Raw genomic sequence first — 27,108 nt, forward strand, 5'->3', positions numbered from 1 at the left:
TGTCTCTGTACATTCTGCACATGGAACAGTAACCACACATACACTAAACTTGCAGAGGGGACCCTTTAATATACAAGCCCTTCCTTCACATATGCCCTACCAGTCATAATAATGATCATTTTAAGACCATAAAAAACACTGTGCATTAACTATATGATATTGTTCTACCTTGGCAGGGGGAGAGTTGCTATTTGCTTGGCTTATGACCATACTAATATCTGGTACACAGCTTTTCACTGTGCATTCTTACTTCTTCCCATGACACCTATAGGCATTCTATAGGTGTGCACACATTGTGTGCACCGTTCAGCCTGCTTTAAATAATTGAAGTGACAACTACCACTTCAAATAGTATTACTTTTCTTATGAATAAAAGATTCCTAAAGTTCCTCTGCATATTATCATGCAATACCAGTTTCCAAGTCCACTATTCAAACCTTTAACACTCTTTTCCCTCAGTATAGATCACCCCTGCTCTTGCCTTGAGTGGTATTTTGTTTTACTGTGTGCTTAGCTCATAAACCCTCCTGCAGCTAATCAACAGCTCCAATTCAAAGGTAACATAAGCCACCCCCGAACTGATGAAATATTCCTAGTGACCCAATAAATGTGGAAAATTGGAGCCAAATGCATCATAAACAACACAAACTAGGTCTATGTAATTGGCACCCTGATGGAAAACACTTGACTCCCATGGAATGTGCTTTCAAATCTGTAAGCTTTTGACTCTAGCCTTCTATCGCAACACCACAGACCAGCTTTAGGAGCTAAAGCAACATCCATGATTTTGTAAGTGGCACAAAGCTTGTGATGCTGGCACATGTACTTCCCATGCAATGTGGCCAGGATCCAAGTGCTCCTTCCTGCAACCATGCGGAGGCCATGTGGGGAGGCCTTCTTTGTGAAAAATAAACATGGAGTGGGCAATTTCTGGAAAACATGTATAAACTAGATAGTGCTCCATTGAAACTTTCGGTCCTTTCTTCTATGGTGTTCTATGGATGCCTTTAGGTATTTCAGGTGTTTTGTTTCAGCTCATTGTTCTTGCTGTTGTATTTTAAATTGTTATATATATATTTGTATATAAGATTGTTATATACATACATGTGTCAGTGTGTAGCCAAGGGGGGCAGGAAGGGACAGCTGCCCCCCCCATAAAGTAAAAAAATAGAAATACTTAACTGACAAATTGGTTGGTTCTGCCCCCTAACAAAAGTCCTGCCCCCCCAAAAAAATCCTGGTTACCCCATGTGTGTGTGTGTGTGAGAGAGAGAAAGAGAGAGAGAGAATGAAATTTATATATTTGTTTTTATTGTTCAATTCTATTGTTTTTTCCCTGCGTTGGATCTGATTGTTTTATCATTACAAGTTGTTTTGGACACGATTTTTGAGAAAGGGAGAACTAAATATTCGAATGAACTAAAAATACAGTTGCAGGAATTTTCCAACATGGGAAGTGGCATTTCTCCCAGCAAAACTGAGCACACTCGGACACAGATACACACACGCTGGCTTTCTCACGCTGGACACTTCGCAGCCCGAGCCCAAGCGTGGGCTCTCCCCTCTGAATGACAACACAGCCATGTGTCTGCTCAAGTGCGATTCACACTCCCTCGCCAAACCTCTCCCTGGGCCATTTGGAGCTCGCACGCGTCCACGCTCCTTGTTTACCCTGACGCGCCTTTCACGCGCAGCCTTTTTGTTTACCTCTCCGGCAAATGAGAGAAAGCGGCTGGGACCCTGCGCGGCGAGAGCTATAAAAACCCCTCGGGCGTCAGCCGCACCAGAACCCAGGCCAGGCTAAGCCCGCGAAGGGGAGACACAACGACAAGGAGAGGAGAAAGAGGAAGCAGTGCGCCTGCGGCGTCTGCGCCACTTGGGCTGCCTCGACTGCTGCCAGCCACGCAGCATGGACAGCTCTCGGCTGCGCCTCGGTGCTTCTCCACCTGGCGCGCACAACGCCCGGATCTGCTGCAGAGGACAAGCGAGGTAACCCGCGCTTTCCTCCAGACCCGCTAGCCGGCCAGCCAGCTCCAGAAATCATAGGCTTCGTTTCTTCCACCTTCCTTTCTTCCACCCTCCTTTCCAACAACCGACCGCTTTTTTGTGTCGCCCAGTTAACGCAAAGCTGTATTCCGTTCTATTGATTCTACAGGTCCGGAGGATTCTGGAGACCTTGGATTCCCACCCCCAAAGATGCAGAAAGGCAGCGCAGGCGAAACTACAGGGCGGTGAGTGTGTCCATTCTGATTAAAGCGGCAACAATCCCACGTGGGGTGGCTGGAGTGGCGAGCTGTGTTCTCCTGACTAAGCTGGTCCTTGGATCGTTAACTTTGTGGGTGTGCAGGAGCGAGAATGGGAAAGTCGTCCTTTCCTTTTCAGGCTGTCAGTTAAACACAATTCGGGAAAAGTCATAGATTTGTAGAGTCGGAAGGGATCCCGAGGGTCATCTAGTCCAACCCCCTGCAATGCAGGAATCTCAGCCAACGCATCCATGACAGATGGCCAGCCAACTTCTGCTTAAAAACCTCCAAGGAAGTCATATTGGGATTTGACATTATTTTTATGTCTTTGTTGCTGCTGCTGCTTCAATTTATACCCCACCCTTCCTCCCCAAAGAGCCCAAGCTGGCAATAGTGAGGGCAACGTCATACTTATTTTGATGGCGTGCTTTAATTAATTAATTAGAAAAGTTATATACGTTTTTGGCAAAAATATAAATCCCTAAGCAGGTTACAGATAGGAACACGGGTGGCGCTGTGGCTTAAACCACAGAGTCTAGGACTTGCTGATCAGAAGGTCGGCGGTTCTAATCCCTGTGACGGCGTGAGTTCCCGTTGCTCAGTCCCAGCTCCTGCCAACCTAGCAGTTTGAAAGCACGTCAAAGTGCAAGTAGATAAATAGGTACCACTCCGGCGGGAAGGTAAACGGCGTTTCCGTGCGCTGCCCTAGTTCGCCAGAAGCAGCTTAGTCATGCTGGCCACATGACCCGGAAGCTGTATGCCGGCTCCCTCGGCCAATAAAGTGAGATGAGCGCCGCAAACCCAGAGTCGGTCACTACTGGACCTAATGGTCAGGGGCCCCCTTACCTTTACTTTAAGCAGGTTACAGAAACTGTAAAATCGAAATACAGCAAATACAACCAAGTAATACAAATAAGAATCCATTATAAATGCATTATAAAGCTTTGGTCATTTAAAAATGCCAAGTCAATAATTAAACAGGATGACACTCTTCTTTGATATCAGGAATGTTGTTTTACGTTTCTTTCACAAGTGATGCCTGAATATGCATGTTCTACCTGTCAGGCAGGGCTTGGGAACCTGTGGTCCTTTCAGATGTTGTTGAATTCCCAACTCTCATCCACCCACAGCTAGCCTGGCCAGTGGTCAGATATGATGGGAGTTGTAGTTCAGCAGCATCTGATGGACCACAGATGGCTAAAACGAAACCAGCTTCCTTACATTCCACAAATTTTCCATGCTCAGGAATAGTTTTTATATTACTTTTGAAACTGCCCTTTCTTGATACTGTTAATCATTCTGTTTTTGATCTGTGTCTCCTGTTTATTACTCCTAGTTGTGCAGCTCTTCTGAGACAGACTCAGCAAAACTCACACAGTATATACATCCAGTTAGGTAAGGTGTAAGCATTAATATTATTCTTTACAGTCTCTGTTAGGGCCATCTTCACTATTTTGTCCTAGCAGGGCTCCTGCATCATTAACAGCTGCCTAGTTGGAAGAATACCAACAGGTGGAAATGGTTATGGTGCAGAACAGTGGAAACTTTTTGTTAATTTCAGGCAGCAGCTACATCATTGCACTGTCCCTCTGACCCACAAGGCTTTATGAGGTTGCTGCCTGTATTGCACACCTGCCTCTCCTGGTGGTCATAGAATAGCACGTGGCCCACCTATTGAAGACCATGATTCCTATGGTGTATATTACAATTCCACATGAAAGATGTTCTTCTCTCTCCCGACCCTGCAGTCCTGGGTGAGTTCATTCGCTGCACCAGAGAACTGTGGACTACATAGTTTGTGTGGCAGGATGAGACGAGTTTGAAAAACTCTCTACCAGATTGTACATCCCCACCCTCTCAGTTGCATAACTGTTTCTGGCTTTTTCACCCAGGGTAACGGGAAAATGTACTATGCAGAGATGTCAGTATCAAGCATCATGGCAAAGGTTCCAGTGCTAAGCTATCCTTTCTTGTATGTGTATATGTCCTACTTACTATATGTGCCCAGGAGCAATTCAGACCTGCATCGTTAAATTTCACATCAGATGCTATCAAACCATATCTGGTGTTTGAGTTGTCAGAGGTACAGTGGTGCCTTGCAAGACGAAAATAATTCGTTCCGCGAGTCGCTTCGTCTTGCAATTTTTTCATCTTGCGGAGCACGGATTCCCCAGGTATTAACGGTTTTACGAAAAAGGAAGCAAACTCGCAAGCCCATAGGGAAATTTGTCTTGCGAAGCACCTCGAAAAATGGAAAACCCTTTCGTCTAGCGAGTTTTTTGTCTTGCGAGGCACCACTGTATCTGTTTGACCTTGTACAACAATAATTGTATTTGAGGGCTTACATAGCTTCTGTTTTACTAATTATAGAGTTATGCAGAATGTATGTTTAAGTATTCTGACCAAGGACAAGGAATTTTCACAAGGGTGGGGAACTGGGTTGCAGACTGAAGTGATGGGCCCACTAAGCAGCTGCTGCGGAACCAAAGTTCTGTGTCATCTCTAAGAATGTAGTACATTTACGCCTTTTGCAGTACAAGAGCAGAGCTATTACCAGTACCAAACCATTCAGAAAGTTTTGCAGCATCATTTAATATTTAATTGTAGGGAAGCTTTAGGTGTGAAATGCTCCTAATTACATTTAGGCATAAGTAGGGCCTGTTTTCTCATTAAACTTCCATTTCCTGCTGAACTTTTGTAGCTCTAGTAAATGGAATATCAGAATGCAGCCACATATTATAGCTCCTAACTCTGGTTTGCATCCAATGGTACCCACCATGTAAGCTGAAAGAAGTTCCACTTGCTTAAGGTGAAGTATCCAATTTCCACCAATTACCTCTTACGCATGTACTCTAAAACCTAAAGAAGTAATTTTCAGCAAAAGTTATTTCACATTAACCCTAGGTCAACTAAACTGAAACGAATCCCTTAAGTATTAAATTAACCGAACAGGTTGTCTCTGTGTGTTTTTAGGTTATTCTGGCCCAAATCAAGGTGCTTTGACTACTTGTATCAAGAAGCTGAAGCACTTCTGAAGAACTTTCCTGTCCAAGCCACAATTTCCTTCTATGAAGATTCAGAGAATGAGGAAGATAGTGATGACTCGGAACATGATTCTGGAGCAGAACTGGATTCTTAATTATAATGAATGTTAATACCACTGTTCATATTCATTCCTTAATTTAATATTGCTATCAACATGCTATCATAGTATTTTAAGCTAATTTATATGTAAGTTATTTTTCATTAAAAGCAAGCATTTTACATTTTTATAGAAACAGTATTGAGTTTTGTTTTATTTTATGCCTGCTACACTCCTCTGTTCCTCTGAAAATAGCAACTCTTTTATGCTGGTAGTACCATAGGGCAGCAGAATCAATTAGAATTACAGCTGCAGAGATGGTTGGATGCATTGTGGCAGCGGACAGAAGTAAGGAGGGGTGAGCTTGCATATTGGAATCTGGATATATGTCCAGATATATATCCCTTAAAAAGAAACGTAAAAAAAATAATTATGCCCTATACCCTGATTCTGAACATATTCAGAAGAAGAAGCCCTATTGATTTCAGTGGAACTGATGTTCATGTAAGAATTTCAGCCTTGTATTGTTTTTCAAGGTTAAAAAAGAGAAGCATGCAAACCTGCATGAGGGAGAAATGTGAATTTGTGTTTCCCGTGTTGCATGTCACACATCACATATGAAAATATTGTCATTCTGGAAGCTGCCCTTAGAAAATGAAAGAGGCAACTCATTCTTAAATTATTCCATTCTTAAGTCAACAAAGGATCTAAGCCTGCAATCCTAACCTGGAAGTCCCATTGAACTCAGCGAGACCTACTTCTGAGTAGACAAGTATAGGATTGCGCTGTAGGGCTGTAATCCTATGTACATTTACTTGGATGGAGCTCCATCACCTTCAATAGTTGTGTAGAATAGAGAATTTCAGATGTAGTTTGTCATGCAAGGTGACCCCCCGCTGAAATTTCCTATTCTGCGCAACTATTAAAGGTGGGAAAAACCCCATCCTCTTTTGCATCTCGTTATCCTACCTGATGTCACGCATCACTGAATACAATGGGGCTTGCTTTTGAGTAAACATTGCCTTATTTTTGATTACTGAAATCTCCATAAAGAGTTAAAACCAGACTCAACTGGAGTACAAAATGTATCTGACTTGATAAACTGGATTGACTCAATGCTGATTTACACTTCATAAACTCAAACTATGTTCCATGTGTGTAAAACTGGAACCACTCAGAATATAAAGTAGTTCATATATAGAAATTGCTCCTATAGGGAAACAAAGTGAGATCCATGTGTAGGACATTGTATATGAAAATCACACAAGCACATATACTGCTCTTGTGTGTTTGTAGTAAGCTGCATAGAATTTCAGCTTTAGTAATGGAAATCTTTCTCCTTTAAGTGAACTCTGAAGACATTTTTACTCAGGAATACTTATTAGTTTATTTGTGTATCCTGATGTGTGAAAACAAATTTTTTTAGTTAGGCTTTCTTTTTGTATTTCTTCATTTCGTTGTTATGATTGTTTTTATACATTATTGTGAGCTGCCTTGTAAGAAAGTTTCTCTGAAAAGTGGAAGATAAATCTACAAAATAAATAGTGTGTTTACAGGCAGTAGTAATATGTTGTTGCATGGTATGATCTCCATACACAGAGACACTTTCCAGGTAAGAAAAGTAGGTTTTATTAAAAAGTCCTAAATCATTGGTGCACATAGATTTTCTAAAGAGCATAATACGTACTGAATTCTGAGCACTTTTCTACAGCATAAATTGCTTACTCATCCACTGAAGTAACTCCATTGACTTCGAAGGGACTGTTGTGGGCTAAACAGTTCAGAACTGTACTCTATCAAATAGTGAGATCAACATGGGCATAGCATACATAGCAAACTTTGGTTCTGCCCCCCCCCCCCCCAAATCCTGGCTACGCTCATGGAGATCCACAGTAACTGTATCCAGGCATTATGCCTTTATAGGCAATGCAAACGTGTAGAAGCCCTCATTAGAAGTTCCTGCTTAATGCAGGAATGTGGGTGGGACGGGTGAGGTGGTGTAAGTGGTACTTTCCATTTCAACTTCACAACAACCCTGTGAGGTAGGTTAGGCTGAGAGATTAGGCAGGCGACCTTTACTGTACTGAATACTTTTTTGTTGAGGCAGGAATACCCAGGCATGCAAAACTGACGTCTATTTTAATACTTCGCATTACTATTATTAGTAATAATCATAGCTGTCAACTTTTCCCTTTTCTTATGAGGAATCCTATTCGGAATAAGGGAATTTCCCTTTAAAAAAGGGAAAAGTTGACAGCTATGGTAATAATAATAATAATAATAATAATAATAATAATAATAATAATAATTCGAATTATTCTTGCTGTTATTATTATTGATGTTTTGGTTGTACGATCCTCTGCCGCCACTTGGAGCAAGCGCCACTCGAAAAGCAGGATGCGAGCATTTTAAAGGAACAAATCCCCGCGCAGCGAGTGCGCGAAAAAAACACAGCCACGCGGTTAAAGCGGCAAGCTAGGAGCGTCTCTGGACCACGTGGGCGGAAGATCCCGCCCCCGCCGTGGGTTTTTATGGTGCCGCCGTCAGTCAACTCTGGTGGGTGGGGCCTAGGCACGCGCTCTCGTAGCTCCAACCACCCGCCCCGCCCCGGTACAACCTCACGCCTGCGCAGTACGGCCTTTTAAGTCCCCGCCTGCCTTTCAGCTACGCTACTGGCTGCTTCGGCGCCGGGCCGGACCCGGAAGCGGCTCTTTCCGTCCGCTTGCAGTTTCTGAAGAAGAGGAGGCGGCTGGGGCGGCTGTCCTGCGGCCGGCAGGATGCTCAACGTCCCCTCTCAAGCTTTCCCTGCCCCAGGCTCCCAGCAGCGGGTGGCCGCGGGAGGGCGCAGCAAGGTGCGGCGGGAACTGGGGCCGGGGGGGGTCTGTGGTACTCCTTGCCACTGGGTCCCAGGGCAAGCTGGCGGTGTGAGAGGGGTCGCCTTGCGCATTGGCACCTGCAGAGGCGGAATGGGGGTTAACGCTTCATTTGCTGGTTGAGGGTAGAGATCTGGAACCCAGATGGGTGTTACAGGCGGAAACTCGGCAGGTGAAGCCTTTCCTGGCCCGGAGATGAAGTGAGAAGAGCTGTACCTGTTTGGTTTCTGTCTGTTACGCAGCTCCTAAAGTTCTGCCCGGCGAGAGGATGGTGTCAGTCCTTAAGGGAATGAGGTTCAGAGGTGCTTTTAGGTTAAGAGCAGTCCGTGCTGCCTTTTCTTGTGTTTTGTGTGTGTGTGTGTTTTGCAGGCAACACAGATGCATCTGGCTGTTTCCTCTTTTCTGAGGACCGTTGTGTAATTATGGGGCACGTAGTTTCTAAAAGAGAAGGGAGCTCCAGGGTTCAAGCTTGCTTTCAGAAAACGCTCATTATCCTGGAAGCCCTAATAGCTGACGGGCGGTGTCTGACTTTTTTGTTCTTTAGGGCTGTGGAAAGACTATACAGTGGTACCTCAGGTTACATACGCTTCAGGTTACAGACTCCGCTAACCCAGAAATAGTGCTTCAGGTTAAGAACTTTGCTTCAGGATGAGAACAGAAATTGTGCTCCGGCAGCGGCAGCGGGAGGCCCCGTTAGCTAAAGTGGTGCTTCAGGTTAAGAACAGTTTCAGGTTAAGAATAGACCTCCGGAACGAATTAAGTACTTAACCTGAGGTACCACTGTAGATGCTTCTGTGCATCCTATTCTTTTCATGTGTTTGGGAGTCAACTTAATAGTGGCAGGGTATGGGGAACATTTGCATAAAGGAAGATTCGTTTCGAAGTGTCTTCAAGCTGATTGCTGTTATTATGAAACTAGTGGGCTGTCATGTGGTAGTATAAGGCTGAAGCCATGTGGCAACAGTGTTGGTATGTCAGCTGATTCCTGTTGAGTAATGTGATGCGCTGTGGAAATTTCAGAGTCCTCAACAAGTAGAGTCAGTGAATTTTTCATGGTACAGCTCTTTTGCAGGCAGTGCTGCTTGAGCTTTAGAGAAGAATGTGAACTTTAAAAACCACGCAGCTGTTAAATGTGACACAAATAACAGTAGTAATTGGAGTGAAGCTCTGCCCATATTCAAGATCTAAGGAGAAGTTTAATAGAAATTTAGAGTGACTAAAGATGCAGGAAAAGCAGGAACTGATGCAATGTTGTGTTCCTCATGCATACACAAGTTGCATGTTTTCCAGCATAAGTATCTCCCTATTGTAGGGAGATAGAAATTCTGTTGGGGAAACAATAACCTCCCTCAAAATCCCCTATGTTACATGTTCTCAATTGCATTTAAAGCATAGTCTCCTTGACCAAGAGATTTGCTGTATGCTTGTCTTTCTAGTTTGTATATCTTCTCTCTCTCCTCCCACTGCCTGGCCCAATGTTGTCTCTGATTTAATTTCATATAGAAGTAAAGACCAAGCCTAAATTGTGCACTTAGAGCACTTAAATGCACAATGACTGCATTTATGTTATAAAATATTGGCTTATTAAGTAGTTACTTTACTCCTCCCTTCCCATGAGTGGTGAAATATGGCACAAAGCCACAGTTACGGTAACCGTAACTTCCCACTACATCAGAACCAGGAAACTATAGTTACTGGCTTACAGACAAGCCAGGATATGAAATTGTGATAAAAAAATTAATTCAAGAGCCTAGACCATTAGCTATAATGATGTTCGTGGGGCTTGGTTACATACATTTATTTTTATGCCACATTTCCATAGTTCAAGTCATGTTCAAGACAGCTAACAACATGAAAAAAATCCCTAATTACGAACATAACAAAAATAGCCATAAAAACTAAAATATCAAAAGTACACAACCAAGTTAAACAATTTCCACATAAATTATAAGATCTATAATACAGAAAGTGAATATTAATAATAGTATAATAATTATAATATATTATAATTATATTAATATTATAATTATAATATATAATATAATTATAATTATATATAATAATATAATATAATTATAATTATATTAATAACAGCAACACACACAGCCTGAAAAAAACTTAAACTATACCCCATTCCAAGAGTCTGTTCAGGGAAATGTGTTTGGATAGGAGAACTTGGCTGGAATAAATTGAACTTCCCTCCCCCTCCCCCAGTTTTTCTGATTATTAGATTACATATTCGTATTTACCACAGAAGCAGTCCTGCATGCTAACTTGCCTCACCATTGTCTGCTATGTCTCTGTTTGAAGGTTATTTTCTTCTGCTTTGCATAGCTTTGTCTTTGTGTGCCAGAATTAAACGAGGTTTTTTGCTGTTCACCATAAAGGATGGCAAGAAACCAATCTACATCTGCTTTTTGTTGCTAATTATTTAATAAACTTATCTTCCTCCACAAACTTATCTTCCTTTCTAGGTACCTTTGAAACCAGGCCGAAGTCTTATGGACTGGATTCGATTAACTAAAAGTGGGAAAGATCTAACTGGTCTAAAAGGAAGATTAATAGAGGTGACTGAAGAAGAGCTTGCTAAGCATAATAAGAGGACTGACTGTTGGATATGCATAAGAGGTAGGCTACTCTGTTGACATTTCTTATGAATGTGCTATTGCTACTTATTTTCCCCCAAAGTTTTTATGTAATAATAATAATAATAATAATAATTAATAATTTATTTATACCCTGCCCATCATAGCTGTCAAGCGTCCCTTATTTGGAGGGACAGTCCCTTATCCCAGCGCCATGTCCTGCTGCTGTCCCTTATTGATGGATGTCCCTTAAATTTCCTGGGTTTCAAAGGAAGCCTCTCCTCTCCCCTCCCGCCCTGCCAGCCAGGGAGGAGAGAGGCTCCAACTGTGTTGCTTGGCTGCCTGGCCCGCCCCCCTCTGGCCTCCTCTCACCAGCCTCAGCTCCTGGGAGCCCCTCCCTGCCGGGACTGGCGGGAGCCTTGGGCCCTTCCGCCACCATCCTCCTCGCGGCCGCCAAACTGAGCGTCTCTGCCTGGGGCCTCCCCTCTGCCCGTTGCCGCCGCTCCCGCTAGGCCGTACTGCAGCTGCACCGCCGAAGGACCCGGATGAGATGGGCAGCCTGGCATGGCCTATGAATTGCTGAGGTGCCGTGTGAGGAGAGCGAGGGCAACCATAGAGAAAGCAGTTCAGAGAGAGGAGGAAGAGGTGGAGGCGGAAGCGCGGGCAGGTTTTCCAAGGGCTACAAGGGAAGGACCGCAAGCGCTTCTCCCATAGATTTGTAGTGGTAGACTAGCATAGATGGTCTGATCTGCGGGTTTACTTCGGGCGCTATTCCCCCCCCCCCCATTCCTCCCGCCCCACCTGATGGAATTGAGAGCTGCAGATGGAGCACGAGAGAAAAGATACAGAACTGCAGCAGCATCTTTGTAGCTTGGACTTCGTTTTGCGCAAAAAGTGGTTGCTGCCTGTAGTTATTTAATTGCAGTGTTTCATCAGCTGGTGTCTTGAGCAGCAGTCTCTGGAAACGAAGAGCTAAAAACCGGCACTGCTCTCCCAAATTATCTGGTCCCTTTTAACTTTGTATTTCAGCTAGTTGACTAAAATCCCTTATTTTGGCTGCTGGTCCCTTATTTTCAAGGCCGCTGGTCCCTTATTTTCAAATCTGTAACTTGACAGCTATGCTGCCCATCTGGCTGGGTTTCCCCAGCCACTCTTATATAGAGGAAAGAAATATAACAAAATAAATATGCGTAAGTGGTTTAAAAGTTTTATTAGAGCTTAGGTAATGAGATTAGTTAATAACAATGCTATTTAGCATTTAGATAGCAGCAAGTGAACACGTGTAACTGTATTGTCCAAAATTTTGCTTTGAGCCTATTCTTTTTTTTCCTCACTCACTTTCCAAAGAGTTATCATTTACTGGAAATACACTGCAAATGTATATCCTCTGTCATAAGCAAAGTAGAAACAGATTTGTGGAATTCTCAATGGGGGTGCAGAGAGTGCTTTTGAAATTTAATGCCCACTAGGGGACGTGGGGGATGGATGCCCCTTTAGTAAAGACAATAGACCAGAGGTTGTTGGACTGCAATTCCCTTTCTGCCAAAGCACCCAAGGCAGTTTACTATTTTAAAGCATTAAAACAAATACGTTATTTAAAATGAAGAGTCACAAAGTCATTTCAGGCCAACTGTGAGCTGATGGTATGTGTTCTTCCTTTCCTGGGCTCCCTCAGGGTTGTCCAAGGGAAGGTGGGGCAGGATCTGCCGCAGCGGTTTTCTCAGACCATTGATCGTTCTGTCAGGAGCAGATGGTATGTGTGCTTCAGGGCCTAGGTTCTCTTTCTCCTATAACAGGGTGGTCCAGCACACAACCCAAGGACTGCATGTGGCCCTCGAGGCCTCTTTTGGTGACTGTGGCAACATTTGATTACACCCTCCACAGCCCTCACACTGCCTTCTCAAAGCCAGGAGAGGAGGTGCTGGCCTTTGGGAAGGAGGCATGGGGGCTCTGACCGGATTCTAGAGTCCTCCTGCTGCCTTCCCAAAGCCCAGTTAGCATTTTCCCACTGTGGGAGGGGCTCTAGGACTCTTCCAGAGCCTTATGCCTCCTTTCCAAAGTCTAGCACCTTGCTTAGCTGGCTTCAGGAAGGCAGCATGAAGGCTGGTGTGTGTGAATTTTTGACCTTGCTCCCCCACACAACAAGGCAGTGTGCAGCTCGCAGGCTCCATCTCAAAGTACTCTTGTGGCCCTCTTGATATGAAAAGTTGGACTGTCCGCCCTGTCTTATAAGAATCCTGAGATCAGCAGTCAAATGGACTTAATTCTGTTCAGGTTCAGGAAAAAAAAGTTTTGGTTCAGGTTTGAGTCCTTGCTTTTTTATGCTAGAAACAGAGACAAACAGGATATGAACCACCAAACACCTGTTTTTCCTCAAATGGAAGAATAATATTTGGAGAGGGCCATAGCTCAATGGAAGAGCATTTGCTTTGCCTGCAGAACATCCCAAGTTCATTTCCCCAGCATCTCTAGGTAGATCAGGGAGAGAACCTTGTCTGAAAACCTGGAGAGTCATGGCCAATCAGTGTAGAGTCTGTAGACAATGCTGAGCTAGATGGACCCAGTGGACTGACTTAGTATAAGGTAGCTTCCTGTATTTCTCTGTAACATCATTTGACTCCCTGGACTGTTCTTTTCATTCCTGGTTGTGTCCTGACCAGTACACTAATAGGCTGAGAGCCAAATGACACACAGACTGTGCTTACAGAATGCTTCTGCGAGGTTTGTGGGACAAATTAATTGCCTTGCAGGAGAAAACCAAGGGCCAGCATTCTGCTTCTAGTAGAGACAGGCTTGATGCCTCTGAAAGTAGAGCTTTTGTTCATCTTGACTCTACATTATATTTGTCATCATAGTGAATTGCTGTTGATAGAGCTATGGTCCATGAATTCAAGGTAACACACTGTTAGATTTCTCTGGAAGACTTAATACTATATGCGTTCCCTTGTACTAACCTCTACTTTTCTTCCAGTGTGTTTTTCCCCTTGTTGGCCTTGGACTTGACAAACAGAGTCTGGCAAACATTGTAAACATCTTTGTTCCATTTTCACTGTTTATTTTTGTGCTCTTGAATGCTGCTTTTCATTTTAAAAAATACCTCCAGGTGGAGTATATTGCTGGCATTGGCCAGCTTGGAACTCATTCCTCTCTCAGCTGTAGTTTTAATGCTCCGGAAAATATGAAACATTTATCTATAGTAGATTGTATTTTGCCAAGCTGCACAGATGTAACGCATGGTAATAGCTATAATCGCTTTGTGCTTTAGGAAAGCACTAAATGCAAAGACGAAATTGCTTGTTGTAGGTCTTGGTTGAAACATGAATAAGGAATCTAATATACCAAAATAATCACTGAGTTGCCTGGCTATGAAGAGTACCATTAATTACAGTAATATATGTATTTACACACACCTGTTAAATGCCACTGTACAACTGACATGCTCCCCCCCCCCCAAAAAGTCTTAAAATCTTGTCGAAACAAAATAAAATAAAAATTAAAAATTAATTTTTTTTAAAAAAAATATCATTCCAGTAGCATAGCACCTTAGAGACCAACTAAGTTAGTTATTGGTATCAGCTTATACCAATAACTAACTTAGTTGGAAGGAATTTATTTTATTTTATTTATTTTATTTTGTTTCGACTATGCCAGACCAACACGGCTACCTATCTGTAATTAAAATCTTGTTCAATTGATAGTGGGAAGTACACCTTATATAAATTTGTATGTATTGACTTTCTGGCATCACCTACATTTTCTGTGGGTCGCATGATTTGAGAAAGAAAAGCACTTCCATGCATTATGAACAAATTTGGATCCTTTCTATGACATCAGCTACATTGTGATAGCCTTAAAATGGCACTCACACCATTCTGAGTGGTGAAATACCCGCTTCTGATTTTTTATCAGTGATGTTATAAATTCACCTGTCTGCCCAGGACACTCTGCAAAGATACCTATCAACAAAAAAGTGACTGAATCTGCTTTCAGAGTTAACATACCTTTTCTGATATGCAGTGCTCAGCTCTTTACACTAGATGGCATTCTGAGTGCATATTGGATGAAAGGCTTTGTTATGTGATATCTGTATTGAGCTAAGATGTTTGGACAAGTGGTCCATGAATCCCTAAAGCATTATTTTCTGTATCTTGGCACGGGGACATTCCCAGGGGAACTGAAGGAGGCAGTGGTGTGCCCGCTCTTAAAGAAAACATCATTAGATCCTTTAGATCTATCCAATTACCGCCCGGTTTCGAATCTTCCGTTCCTGGGTAAGGTGATTGAGAGAGCGGTTGCTGAACAGCTTGGTGGGTTTCTGGATGAAACATCGGCTCTGGATCCATTCCAGCCCGGCTTCCGCGCTGGTCATGGGACCAAGACGGCTCTGGTTGCCCTAACAGATGATCTTCGTAGACAGCTGGATCGAGGCGGGTCGGGGCTGCTGATTCTTCTAGATCTGTCAGCAGCTTTCGACATGGTTGATCATGAACTCCTGGACCACAGCCTTGCCGGCGTGGGGATCCAGGGCACAGTCCTTCAATGGCTGCGCTCGTTTCTCTCTGGTCGGGGACAGAGGGTGGTGCTTGGGGGGGATTTGTCATCGCGCCACTCCTTGGTGTGTGGAGTACCTCAGGGTGCGATACTCTCCCCGATGCTTTTCAACATCTTTATGCGCCCCCTCGCCCAGCTTGTCCGGAGTTTTGGGCTGGGATGCCATCAGTATGCCGATGACACCCAACTCTATCTGTTGATGGATGGCCATCCTGACTCAGCCCCAGACACACTGACCAGATGTTTGGAAGCTGTGGCTGGATGGTTACGTGGGAGCCGGTTGAAGCTAAATCCTTCGAAGACAGAGGTCCTGTGGCTGGGACAGGACGATATGGGATTGGGGGGGCAACTCCCATCTCTTGTGGGGATGCAATTAGTGCCAGCACCGTCTGTTAAGAGTTTGGGTGTAATCTTCGACACCTCCCTTTCCATGGAGGCGCAGATTGCAGCTATAACAAAGGCGGCATTTTTCCATCTCCACCAAGCTAAGCAGTTGGCTACTTACCTCTCTCGCCCTGACCTAGCCACTGTGATCCACACGACGGTCACCTCCAGACTGGATTATTGTAACTTGCTCTACGTGGGGCTGCCCTTGAGACTGACCCAGAAACTCCAGCATGTGCACAATGCTGCAGCGAGACTCCTTACGGGGTCCTCGCTGTGAGATCACATTCATCCGGTGCTATACCAGCTGCACTGGCTCCCGGTGGAGTACAGGATCAGGTTTAAGGTGCTGGTTTTAACCTTTAAAGCCCTATATGGCCTAGGACCCTCGTACCTATGGGACCGCCTCTCCTGGTATGCCCCACAGAGAAACTTATGGTCTTCAAATAAAAACATCTTGAAGGTCCCAGGCCACAGAGAGGTTAGGCTGCCCTCAACTAGAGCCAGGGCTTTTTCGGCTGTGGCTCCGATCTGGTGGAACACTCTGTTACAAGAGACTAGGGCCCTGCGGGACCTGACATCTTTCCGCAGGGCCTGCAAGACAGAGCTGTTCCACCAGGCCTTTGGCCAGGGCACAGCCTGACTCACTCCCTCGGCAATCTTCGCGGAGCTCTGGCCCAATGGTTGCCAGTGGCTTGATTTGAATTACCGGTAATTTTATAATGAATGATTTTAGAGTGTTGTTTGTGCTGTACTTTTGTACTGTTTTATTGTTGTTAGCCGCCCTGAGCCCGGCTTCGGCTGGGGAGGCGGGATATAAATAAAATTTATTATTATTATTATCTTGTGCTACTGCTAAATAGACAGTGTTATACACACACAGTCTTGGGGCATTTTTGAAACCTAGTAGATTTGTTGTAGCTCTCTAGCTTTGCAAGTTTGCAAGTCTGTAATGAGAGAGAACCCCACAGTTCTGATTAACCCATTTATCAGCAAATACTTTTCTTAGAGTGGATCCCTTGTCTATGTTGTAAACAAAAACTGCTCCCTTTCCCTTATGGGGTCCACAAGAGCCCTTATAGAGTCCTTTGTAGGTTCTCCATCAGTAGGAGAAAATAACAGAGGCCAACCAGAGAATCTTGAGAAGCAAAGCAGCTAGTAAGCCTGATCTTTATTAAAGCTGTTGCAACAGGGTGCTCCCCCCACACGCAGGACAAAGGTGTGCAAGCCCTTATATAGACTTTTGAACTGCCCACCCTGTAGCTCAAAACCACGACTCCATACACCATACATACATCACAGAAGGGGTGTAGCCCAAGACCACTACCCCAAATACATCATACATACATCAGAGAAGGGACGGACTACAACAGAAATCTGAGTGAGTTGTTTTTATCCTGTCTGCCAGGTTACCTGATTGGATTACCTGGGCATCCTGGCCACTCTTTTGTTATAATAACTACTCAGTCCCTGAATCCAGGTCACACCCCATTCATATCTTAAATGTGCCCTTGAGACAGGATTTGTGAGCAAAGAGACAATGGGGAGGCTCCCCCTTTCCTTTCACCTTGCAGAGAAATATTTGAGGTCATTTGGGAGAGACAAAATGGTTTCTGGACTTTGTTCTGTGGGGTTTCAGACATGTGGTTTATACATTTATGAATATATATATATATATATATATATATATATATGACCTTGAAATTCTTATAACATCTACAACCGTAGAACAGTTTACAGCACTGGATATAATATTTTACCTGTGATCATTTCGATTCAGTAGTTGGTTGCAAAAGTAAATATATGTATTTTCCTGGTTCCTTGCATGTTGCAGTGCATGCACAGAGCTCTTCCCAATGTGACTACATCTCCATTGATTAGGGGAAAGGGTAACCATGCACATAGGAAAGGGATGTATGCTTGGATCTACCACTTCCTCTGAAGCAAGGATAGATGTGACTCCAGATTCTGGACTCTCAGATGCCTAGTCACCAGAACATAAGCTCTCACATGTGCTTTAATATTGTGCCTTAGGTTTACCTAGCATGGCATTCCTGTCTTTTTGTGAATATAACCACTTTCATTGTACAATTTCCTGTTTCAGTGTTGCCAAAATAATAAAGGAGCAATGCATATAGATAGATAGATAGATAGATAGATAGATAGATGATAGATAGATATATTTTTAATATATTTTTTTCATAGAGGGCATGCTGCATGTTTTAATTGGATTTTTAAAAATTCTTTTTACGAAAATTGTAGGTCTCGTGTATAATATCACACCGTATATGGAATATCACCCTGGTGGCGAAGATGAGCTGATGAAAGCAGCAGGAGCTGATGGCACAGAGCTATTTGATCAGGTAAAAAGACTACAGGTCATATTCAGTTCATCAAAACTTAATCCGAAAGCTGCACACTATAAAGTATTCTGCTGCCTGAAGAAGACACTATTCTGTAATTTACTATATTTTAAAATGAATTGTGTATAATGTGTGTATCGTGATAAACAACAACTTTTTGATGTTTTGAGTTGTAAGATGTGTTATTTTGAAGTAAAAGCTTCCGTTGTGTTCCTCTTGGCCAGGTGAGAGGAAAAGAAAGAGAGTCCACTCCAAAAATAAACTGAAAATTCATTTATATAATGCACTTGTTGAGCGATTGGGTACAACTTCAGCAAGGTGCCCTCTTAAATAGCTAAATCAGAAGCCTAAGTGTTACTCCATGTGTTAGTTGCATTGTTCCTATTTTGAGTTTACATTTCTTAAAAATGAAAAGCATATTATGCCACTTTAGTACCTCTGTCTCCATGGTGGATCAGGACCTACCTCTGCTTCTGTTTGTTTTCATTCAGAAGTTCTATGTAACAAGTTTTCATTATTATTTTTACTATACCTTTACAGTTGCTTAGAAGCAAGTGTTATTATAAGTGCCCGAATCCTCTAAAATAGTCCTGGTTTCTTCTACATGCAGGTTCATCGCTGGGTCAATTATGAATCGATGCTGAAAGAGTGTATGGTTGGAAGAATGGCACTCAAACCTTTTGCTGCTTTGAAAGGTATACACTGTGTGTGTGTGTGTGTGTGTGTGTGTGTGTGTGTGTGTGTTTAATAATAATTTGTTTAATAAGTTTTTTTTAAAAAAAAAACCTAGGTGCAATCCTAATCCCATTTATGTTGGAGTAAGGTTCATTGACACATTCCATACCAAAATCAATTTCCCTTGCTAGTGTAACTTGACAGAGAGACGTAGCCAATTCTGGCTTCCTCTGTGATACCTGAATTTTCAAACACATTGCTGCATTACACTTTACAGTGTATGTGCACACCTAAATTGTCTTTTGTTGAGGCCCTTAGCATTGACCAGTTAAGCACCTGAGTTTGGATGCAATGATAATCTATAGGCAAATTAGTGCGCTCATGATCTGCCTGTTATTAAAGACCCATTCATTTAACTGAGGCTTGCTTATGATAAGTAGCGTTTGTTAGATTGAATTCTTGGATGTGCAAAACTAGTTCATTGTGTTACCTCTGCAGAGCCATGGTTCCCTTCCCTCAATACATACTCCTGAGTAGCACAGTTTTGTTAAAATTTATTTTTAATGCTTGCCAAGTGTTGGTTCAGCTTTAAAAGGCAATGTTCTAGCTTCTTGTTTTAATTTGCTTGCTGTGTCAACACAACAGAGAGCTCAGGAGACTGGGTCTTATTGTTGCTATGTAGCTGACACTGTGAGTTATAGTAAGATGCTGCTGTGTATAAACGTAACCAAGAGTAGTCTTCTAGTTGAGCAGAATCTGTAGAATCCAGATTGGCTAAGGCATCTTTTAAGTACAAGAACAGGGTTTTAAAACAAATGGTCTTGGTGCAGGTTTATAACTTTTATGTGATTAAAATAGCATTAAAGAATTGGGCATCCTAGGCAGTTTTGAGGTTGTGAATGATCATTATCTCCCGCCTCCCATAAGCTCTGCTAGCTTTTGCTCTGCGTCTTCTGTTCGCTCCAGGGTAGTTGCTTCTTCATGACTTCTTGCTGACTTGTGTGATGCTGAAAGCTTGTTTTTCCCCTCTAATTTCTGTTGCACACTCTATAATGATATTGAAGTCCTGGATTCAGCGAGGAAATGGAGGCTCTTTAGAATGTCTTATAAAGGAGAACTACGAAAATTTCCTTTTCAGTGTAATAGACATAGATCAATGTCCTTTCATTTTATCTGGCACTTTTAAATTATACTGAGTATCACCTTCCAATACAGCCTTTCAAAAGTCAGCTTCATATACAAAGCTAAATTAATAGTTACAGTATTTCTTCTACTTAAGATAGTTCATTGTACAGTAATTTAGCTGTTTTTCTTTCCTAGCTCTAAGAACAAACACTAACAACGACAGGGAGCAATAATCTTAAGGGGGAAATTTTGGATACAATCTCCAGAGGTCCTTCATTAGGCAATCTCTGGGGCTTACATATGCATCCCATGGGACTTGTGGTGCTTCTTGAAAAAATGAGAGCCTGCCACTCACCACTGCTTTTGAAATCCATTAAAAATATTAAAAAGCAGAGGTGGTCTTTACGTGGCAGAGATGATCGCAATTTGAAAAAAAAACCAAACAAACACCAAAAAACCCGCAAGCCTAAAGCACAGCTAGAGACTCGAGCAAGCTGTGTTTGTGGCCATAGTTTGCTGTTTGTTGGCATTTTTGGTACACTTACATTTAGAGTGAAGACTATCTGAATTATTTGAGGACAAAGTAGCAGTTAAACAGTTCATTTATCCCCAGTTGTTGGGACCTGATACTATATTTGAAAAGTATCTATTTTTTTTCCTTTATGAAAAAATAACATGTAAATGAATGTGCTGTAGCCAAAGTTTAAAGAGTAGGACAAAGTATCCCAAGCTTTCAGTATTCCATATAGAGATCATTCCATTCCTAAAAATGTCTGCTGATAAGACATCATGTCTATACAAAGTACTATACATTTTCAAAGGCCCGACTTAGGAATGACAACATTAAAATGCACTGTTAGTTACAGAAATGGTTGTAAACTTTAGTCTAGTGTTTCCTGCAGTTTGCTTGCAGGTGAAAGGGGCAAAGATGACTTGTCCAGAGGAGTAGTAGTAGTAGTAGTAGTAATAATAATAATAATAATAATAATAATTTATACCCCGCCCTCCCCAGCCAAGGCCGGGCTAACAAGCAATAATAAAAACAAGTTGAATGAATACAACTTAAAAACAAAATTAAAATACAGCATTAAAATATTGAAACATTAAAATATTAAAATGTAGCCTCATCGCAGGAGGAGAAAGGAAAAGAAAAAAGAAAGAGGGGGAGGGAATCAAATTGGCTCCAAGCCAAAGGCCAGGCAGAACAACTCTGTCTTACAGGCCCTGCGGAAAGAAATCAGATCCTGCAGGGCCCTGGTCTCATGAGGAAGAGCGTTCCACCAGGCCGGAGCCAGAGTTGAAAAGGCCCTGGCTCTGGTTGAAGCTAATCTAACTTCCTTAGGGCCTGGGACCACTAGGGTGTTGCTATTTGTGGACCTTGAGGCTCTCCGTGGGGCATACCGGGAGAGGTGGTCCCGTAAGTACGAGGTTCCTAGGCCATGAGTACTGCCACTGAGAGGGTTATAATGCATTTCATTTGAAGCAGCACTGGTGCAGCAAGTCCTAGGGCTGGTGCACATAAATGGGCGCTAAATGAAATGTGCTTTAAGCTGCTTCTTGCAGCAAGTGCTGCCATGTGGCAAACAGTGGCTTGCCAAAGCAGCTGGGTGGCTTTTATTCACACTACCACAAACATTGCACAGTGGCATGCAGGGGAAAAAATCATTCTAGTCTCTACACATAAATGATGTAGCATAATGAGGCAGTTCCATGTGGTTTTCATAGAGATTGTTTCATTATCCGAAAATATAGCAGATAGTTGTGTCATTAGCAGTACAGCATCCTACATGTTGGGAGCATAATGCTAAACATGGTTTGCAGCATTTCTAAGAAATCCAGTTTTCAATTTGTCACTTTTATATGTTATGCAGTTAATGTATCCAGACTGAGGAAACCGTGGCTTTAAATATATAATTCCTAAGGTTGTACTAACTTTTTCATCATATATGCCAGTAGCCCATCAAATAATTGCATTTATTTACAGTTGGATATATTCTTCTCTTCAGTTTACTGATCTTTATTCTTTTGCATGCTTTATTTTTCTTCTTTTCAGCTTTGATGAGCCTTCTTTATTTTTCCTCAGTTTTTTTTTTCGTTTTGTTTTGCCCAGAATGATTGCATATTGTAGCATAACTTGTGGGAGTTTTTTGCTCTCATGATCACAGCATTCTTCTTGCATACTTGCAGAATCTTGCCCCATTGTATCTGAAGAAAACAGAATCTTAAATGGTAAGTATTTGTGCAAACAGTATCGCATGCATTTTAAAAACAACAACACAGAGACATACAAATCAGAGACATGCAGATCACTGGTGGAACTTCATATAGATATCTTTTTCTGACTAAGCGAAGGACCATCCCACTTTCACTCCAACAACTCTCTATCTAAGTTGCCTGTACTGTCATGTGCTACTCTCAGAAATAATATGGCACAGCAGAAAATGAAGTAGAGAAGATGGAGCATTGGGCTACTTTAGAAGACAGCTGTAGGGGAAGAAAAATGCTCCTCGGATCTGTTGCCAATAATAGTTCAGGAGTTTTTGTTGTTGGAAAACTTGCAGGAGCTTGATGAAATCTCTGTTCCTGTGTGCCCTTATTAACAGCACAGGTCTTGAGTTCTTCTTGCTTTCTGCTTTCATATTATTGTCTTATATTGAAGCCTGCTCAAAGATGGTGGCAGGAGTTTCGGGAAGAACAAGTTGGAGCAAATTGCTATGCATATATGTGGTGCTTAGACATCGGGTCAAATTTTTCATAGTGTTGAAGAAATTGTGTTTACAGAAGTCTTTTGGCTGAGTTGAGATGTTACATGAAACCATAGTGCTCAAGCATTGGGCTAATGCATTTGCTCTTCCAGTGTCATGAGGTGCGTATTAGAAGCTTTAATTTCAGTTTTCAACTAATTGTAGCGTGTTATGTCTGAATTCAAAATGTTGTTAGTCTTTCCTATGGCTTAGACCAGGCATCCCCAAACTCGGCCCTCCAGGTGTTTTGAGACTACAGTTCCAATCATCCCTGACCACTGGTCCTGTTAGCTAGGGATGATGGGAGTTGTAGTCCCAAAAAACATATGGAGGGCTGAGTTTGGGGATACCTGGCTTAGACTAGCAAATTGGGATTACAAACCACGGTTTGAAGTTAGTTTAAACCAGGCATAGGCAAACTCAGCCCCCCAGATGTTTTGGGACTACAACTCCCATCATCCCTGACCACTGGTCCTGTTAGCTAGGGATGATGGGAGTTGTAGTCCCAAAACATCTGGAGGGCCGAGTTTGCCTATGCCTGGTTTAAACCATACTTAAGACTAATCACTGTTTCTCAGAGAATGGACATAGCAACAGACTGCTGTTAATTGGAAACAGAAACAAGCTTCTAATCTCCTTGTGGTTGCACCAGAGGAAGAGAGTGGAGAGGAAACATACAACACCTACCCATTGCTTCTTGCTACAGTTGATTGATCTAGATTTGACACATACCAAACAATTTAAAAGATGATTCTGAAGAGATGATGAAAAAGTTTCTGTGTTTCTAATGCTGTCGCTTATGTCCTAATCAGAAGTCGGCTACTTAACTGAGCAGTGAGTTTGTTAACTGGAACTAGAATTTAGATTTCTTTATTCTTTAAGTCTGTTTTTAGGTTTGATTCCTACAGGGTTGACTGCTGCTAACAAAAGGATGTCTGCAGTTGTGAACAAAATACATTTCAGAAGCAAAATTCGAGGTGAAGTTTTCCCACTCTCCCACCCCAGTGAGGCTCTACAGTGCTAGCCCTGCCACAATTCATATCATTTCTTGTTGTTAAGAGTAAAATGCTTCTTCCAAAATACGGAATCTAGTTTTTAAGAGTATTGTGGAGAAGAATTAAAAAGGCAGTAAACTGGTTCTTCTCTCCCTCTCTTACTCCCCACCCCTTCCTGTATCAGCATAATGCTGATCATATAAAGTGATACACTGAGCTATAGTAAGGAATAACAGCTTATTGTATCTGCTGAGAATAAGGAGGAAAGGCTGTTAAATTGTTGCTTTGGAGAAATACCTGTAGAACATATGGACCGGCAATTATATTTGGCTAAAAAATAATACCATATTATCAGTAGCTATCATGGAGTAACACATTTGTTTTTTGTTTGAAAGGGTTAATGGGTGACTGAGCTGAATAAGTCACCATCAAAGTGTGCTTCAATAATATGCTTCATTAGCCGATAAATATATCTGAACAATACTAGAGTCACTGTACTGGACATGTAAAAATGGACTGAATCAGAAATTCATTGCAAATAAGCGTGGGCAGATATGAAGAGCAGCAAAACAACACTGAGTCATCTACCTTGTGTAAATAAGCCCTCTGACTCAACTCCCCCTCATCTGTCTTTCTTTATAAAGATAATCTACCATGCCTTCACCTAAAAAGCAGGTATATTCTCTGCTTGTAATTTATGAATAGAACAGGAACAAAACTATAATTAAAAAGCCTGCCATGAAACCAATTTTCTGTTGCCACCGTTCGTTGAGTTCATTAGCATAGTGGCAGAACCGGAGAAGAATTGGTATGCAGAGAAATCCACAAGGGCCAAATCTTTCCCTGTATATTGCATTAGACTTAGAACCGTTTTTTATTATGGGACTTTGGGAAAATCAGTTTTCCCCAGGCTGTGCTCTCCATCTGTGAAAGCGAAATGTTGAGAATTTGCCTTGTGAGGGTGGATGTAAGAAATAATCTAATATTGCAACACTAAAGGGCAGTGTAAGTTTATGATGAAACTGGGGGGAAAGCTTTATTGTGATAGGAAGCTTATCGAGCATAATATTCTGTGTTGTATATACTGTACAGTGGAACCTTTGGTTACGAACTTAATTCGTTCCGGAGGTCTGTTCTTAACCTGAAACCGTTCTTAACCTGAGGTACCACTTTAGTTAATGGCGTGATTTCTGTTCTCATCCTGAGGTAAAGTTCTTAACCAAAGGTACTCCTTCCACGTTAGCAGAGTCTGTAACCCAAAGTGTTTGTAACCCGAAGTGTTCGAGGTACCACTGTATTGAGATGTAAAAGTAGAGGGCCAAGGCAGTTGTGCCAATGGGGTCTGAATATGTGACCATGTCATGGACTGGCTGGAGGCAGAGGAGTGGTGGGAGGCACTAGCTGGAGAACCCTCCAGGGAACCCCCAGGGGAAGAAGTCTGAGAGCCAGGGAGGTTGGTGGTGGGGTGACGATTAGTGGTGAGAGGGAGGAGGAGCAGTCGGAGGCAAAAGAGGTAACAGGGTTTAGTGAGCAGGAAGAGGCTGTGTCAGAGAGCGGTTCAAACTCTGTGGGAGAAGCGGAGGCTGGAAAAGAGGGGGACCAAGAGGCAGCGATGAGGCAGGCTGGTGAAAATCCAAGGAGAATCCCTCTCCTTCTGCGACCAGCTGCCCTCTCTCCTGGTCTCCTATAGCCCATTTCTCCTAGAGAAATGGAAAGGGAAGAGCAGAAAGTGGTTGTATGCAGATGCAGTCTGCGACTGCTTCAGAAAGACCATGGAGAGGAGGAGCTTTATAGGGCGGCGGGAAGGCGGGGACCTTCAGTCCTTGCAACTGAATCATTGGGGCAAGACCTACTTGTGTAGCTAACTAATGCATCCGGTCAACACAAGGATTTGCACTTGGACAACAGAACTTTCTCCCTTGTCCCCCTGCACATGCCCTATGCCCTCCCCAAATCTGCTCTGGTGGGTGGGATGTTCTGTTGCACTATAGGAAATCCTTGTGCCGACAGGACATGTTAGTTGGATGCCACCTATTCTCTTCTTTTTCCAGATAAGAGGGAAAACACTTGGGCAAAATGCTTGATCGTACCTTGGCTTATTAAGCGGAAATATTATCTTTCAAATGCAATTAGAATGTGGTCACACAGTACTTTCCCCCCTGTGCTATAGCAGACAGTTGATATTTTCACTGAGTTTTCTATTGTGTCCCATGTTTCCTGTGTTGAATCTAGTTTAGACTTTAATATAAAGGTCACTTGCAGCATTTAGGAAGTTGGGAAATAAATTGTCAAGGCTTGAAAATTCAGTCTTGCTGCATTAAACTGGATTGTTTTTGTTGTTGTTGTTAACTTCAAGATAGTTTGTGAATTTCCAGTAGTAACAGTTTCAGTATATGTGGTCCCCGTAAGCAATATGATATTCCTGAACTCTTATAACACTATAACATGTAAATATAGGAGAAAAAAATGAATGAAGGAATTACTAAAAATCTACAGCAACCCTGTAACATAGTTATAGTATAATAATATAATTCTAAATATATTTTCTTTAGGCAAGCAGGAAAAGATCAATTTTAATCAATAAAAGAAATGCTAAGCATTGTTTACAGAGAGTTTCTAAAGGGCATTCTAAAAATCTCTTCCCCTGGGAAGTCTTCATAGTGTATTATTGACAGTTCATTAAGAGGGCAGATTTTGTTTTTCTGTTGTGTTTCTATAGGTATAGCAAACTTTGATTCTACTTATTTTGGATCATAGGTCTTGAATAATACCGAGTTTCCTCATCCTGAAGAGATTGTTAATGGAAAATATTCCAGTTTTAACCATTTAATATTTTATTATAGTTATTGGTAAGGTTTAGAAACTGCCACCACATAGTGGAACAGGTATACTTTCACTGTTTGAAATCATCAGCAGTATTCCAGTTCTTTCTTTCTTTCTTTCTTTCTTTCTTTCTTTCTTTCTTTCTTTCTGGTATTGGCTTTGTTTGACTCATTTTCTGTTCAGACTTGCATTAGACACCTGGGAACCTTAAGGTCAGCATTCTTGAATGACATTTCCATTACCAAGTGAAGGACATATTTTCAAATAACAAGAGCTATATTTAGATGGTAGAATTTAGACAGAATGCCTAGTGGTATTGGGGTGTGTGGATTTTCATCTGGCTATCTGAATCCTTTATCCTCACCTTTTAACGGTATTTGACTTAAATCCTACATGTCCATTCTGTTCACAGAAGCGCGTTCCATCTAGTGGTAGCTTCCACTAGCAGATTCTCATCAATTTCCCCTCCTCTCCAAAATGCCCCATGTCTCCCCAACTCACACACTTTTTGAGAGTTTCCCAACCTTTTGGAAAAGATTTCCTTGGGAAATCTGAGAAGACCCATGAAAAGCAACAGGACATTGACATAAATTTATGTCTATGGACTTTGTGTGACTTTCTTTGGATTTGAGTTACTAGTTGTCTCTGTTCTTTTGTTGGGTCTC

General features: G+C 42.3%; 2 protein-coding genes across 4 annotated transcripts in view; both read left to right on the forward strand.

The window, feature by feature from the left end:
• The first annotated feature begins 1,508 nt into the window (after positions 1-1,508).
• RIPPLY2 (ripply transcriptional repressor 2) lies at positions 1,509-5,521 on the forward strand. The gene is made up of 4 exons (XM_081857543.1): positions 1,509-1,989; positions 2,156-2,231; positions 3,580-3,638; positions 5,217-5,521. The coding sequence occupies exons 1-4, from the start codon at positions 1,910-1,912 to the stop codon at positions 5,380-5,382; spliced, it is 381 nt and encodes a 126-aa protein (XP_081713669.1). The 5' UTR covers positions 1,509-1,909; the 3' UTR covers positions 5,383-5,521.
• A 2,449-nt stretch (positions 5,522-7,970) lies between these two features.
• Positions 7,971-27,108, forward strand: part of CYB5R4 (cytochrome b5 reductase 4) — a 33,592-nt gene continuing 14,454 nt past the window's right edge. The window contains exons 1-5 of one of the 3 annotated variants that reach the window (XM_081857184.1): positions 7,971-8,177; positions 10,673-10,826; positions 17,981-18,081; positions 18,692-18,776; positions 22,069-22,110. In XM_081857184.1, coding sequence (XP_081713310.1) covers positions 8,103-8,177; positions 10,673-10,826; positions 17,981-18,081; positions 18,692-18,776; positions 22,069-22,110 — 457 coding nt within the window. In that variant the 5' untranslated portion in view covers positions 7,971-8,102. The remainder of the gene's footprint in view (positions 8,178-10,672; positions 10,827-17,980; positions 18,082-18,691; positions 18,777-22,068; positions 22,111-27,108) is intronic. The other 2 variants (XM_081857182.1, XM_081857183.1) reach the window with 2 other exon arrangements.

Source organism: Podarcis erhardii (genome assembly GCF_964252035.2).
Source record: "Podarcis erhardii genome assembly, chromosome: 3".
Lineage (NCBI taxonomy): Eukaryota > Metazoa > Chordata > Lepidosauria > Squamata > Lacertidae > Podarcis > Podarcis erhardii.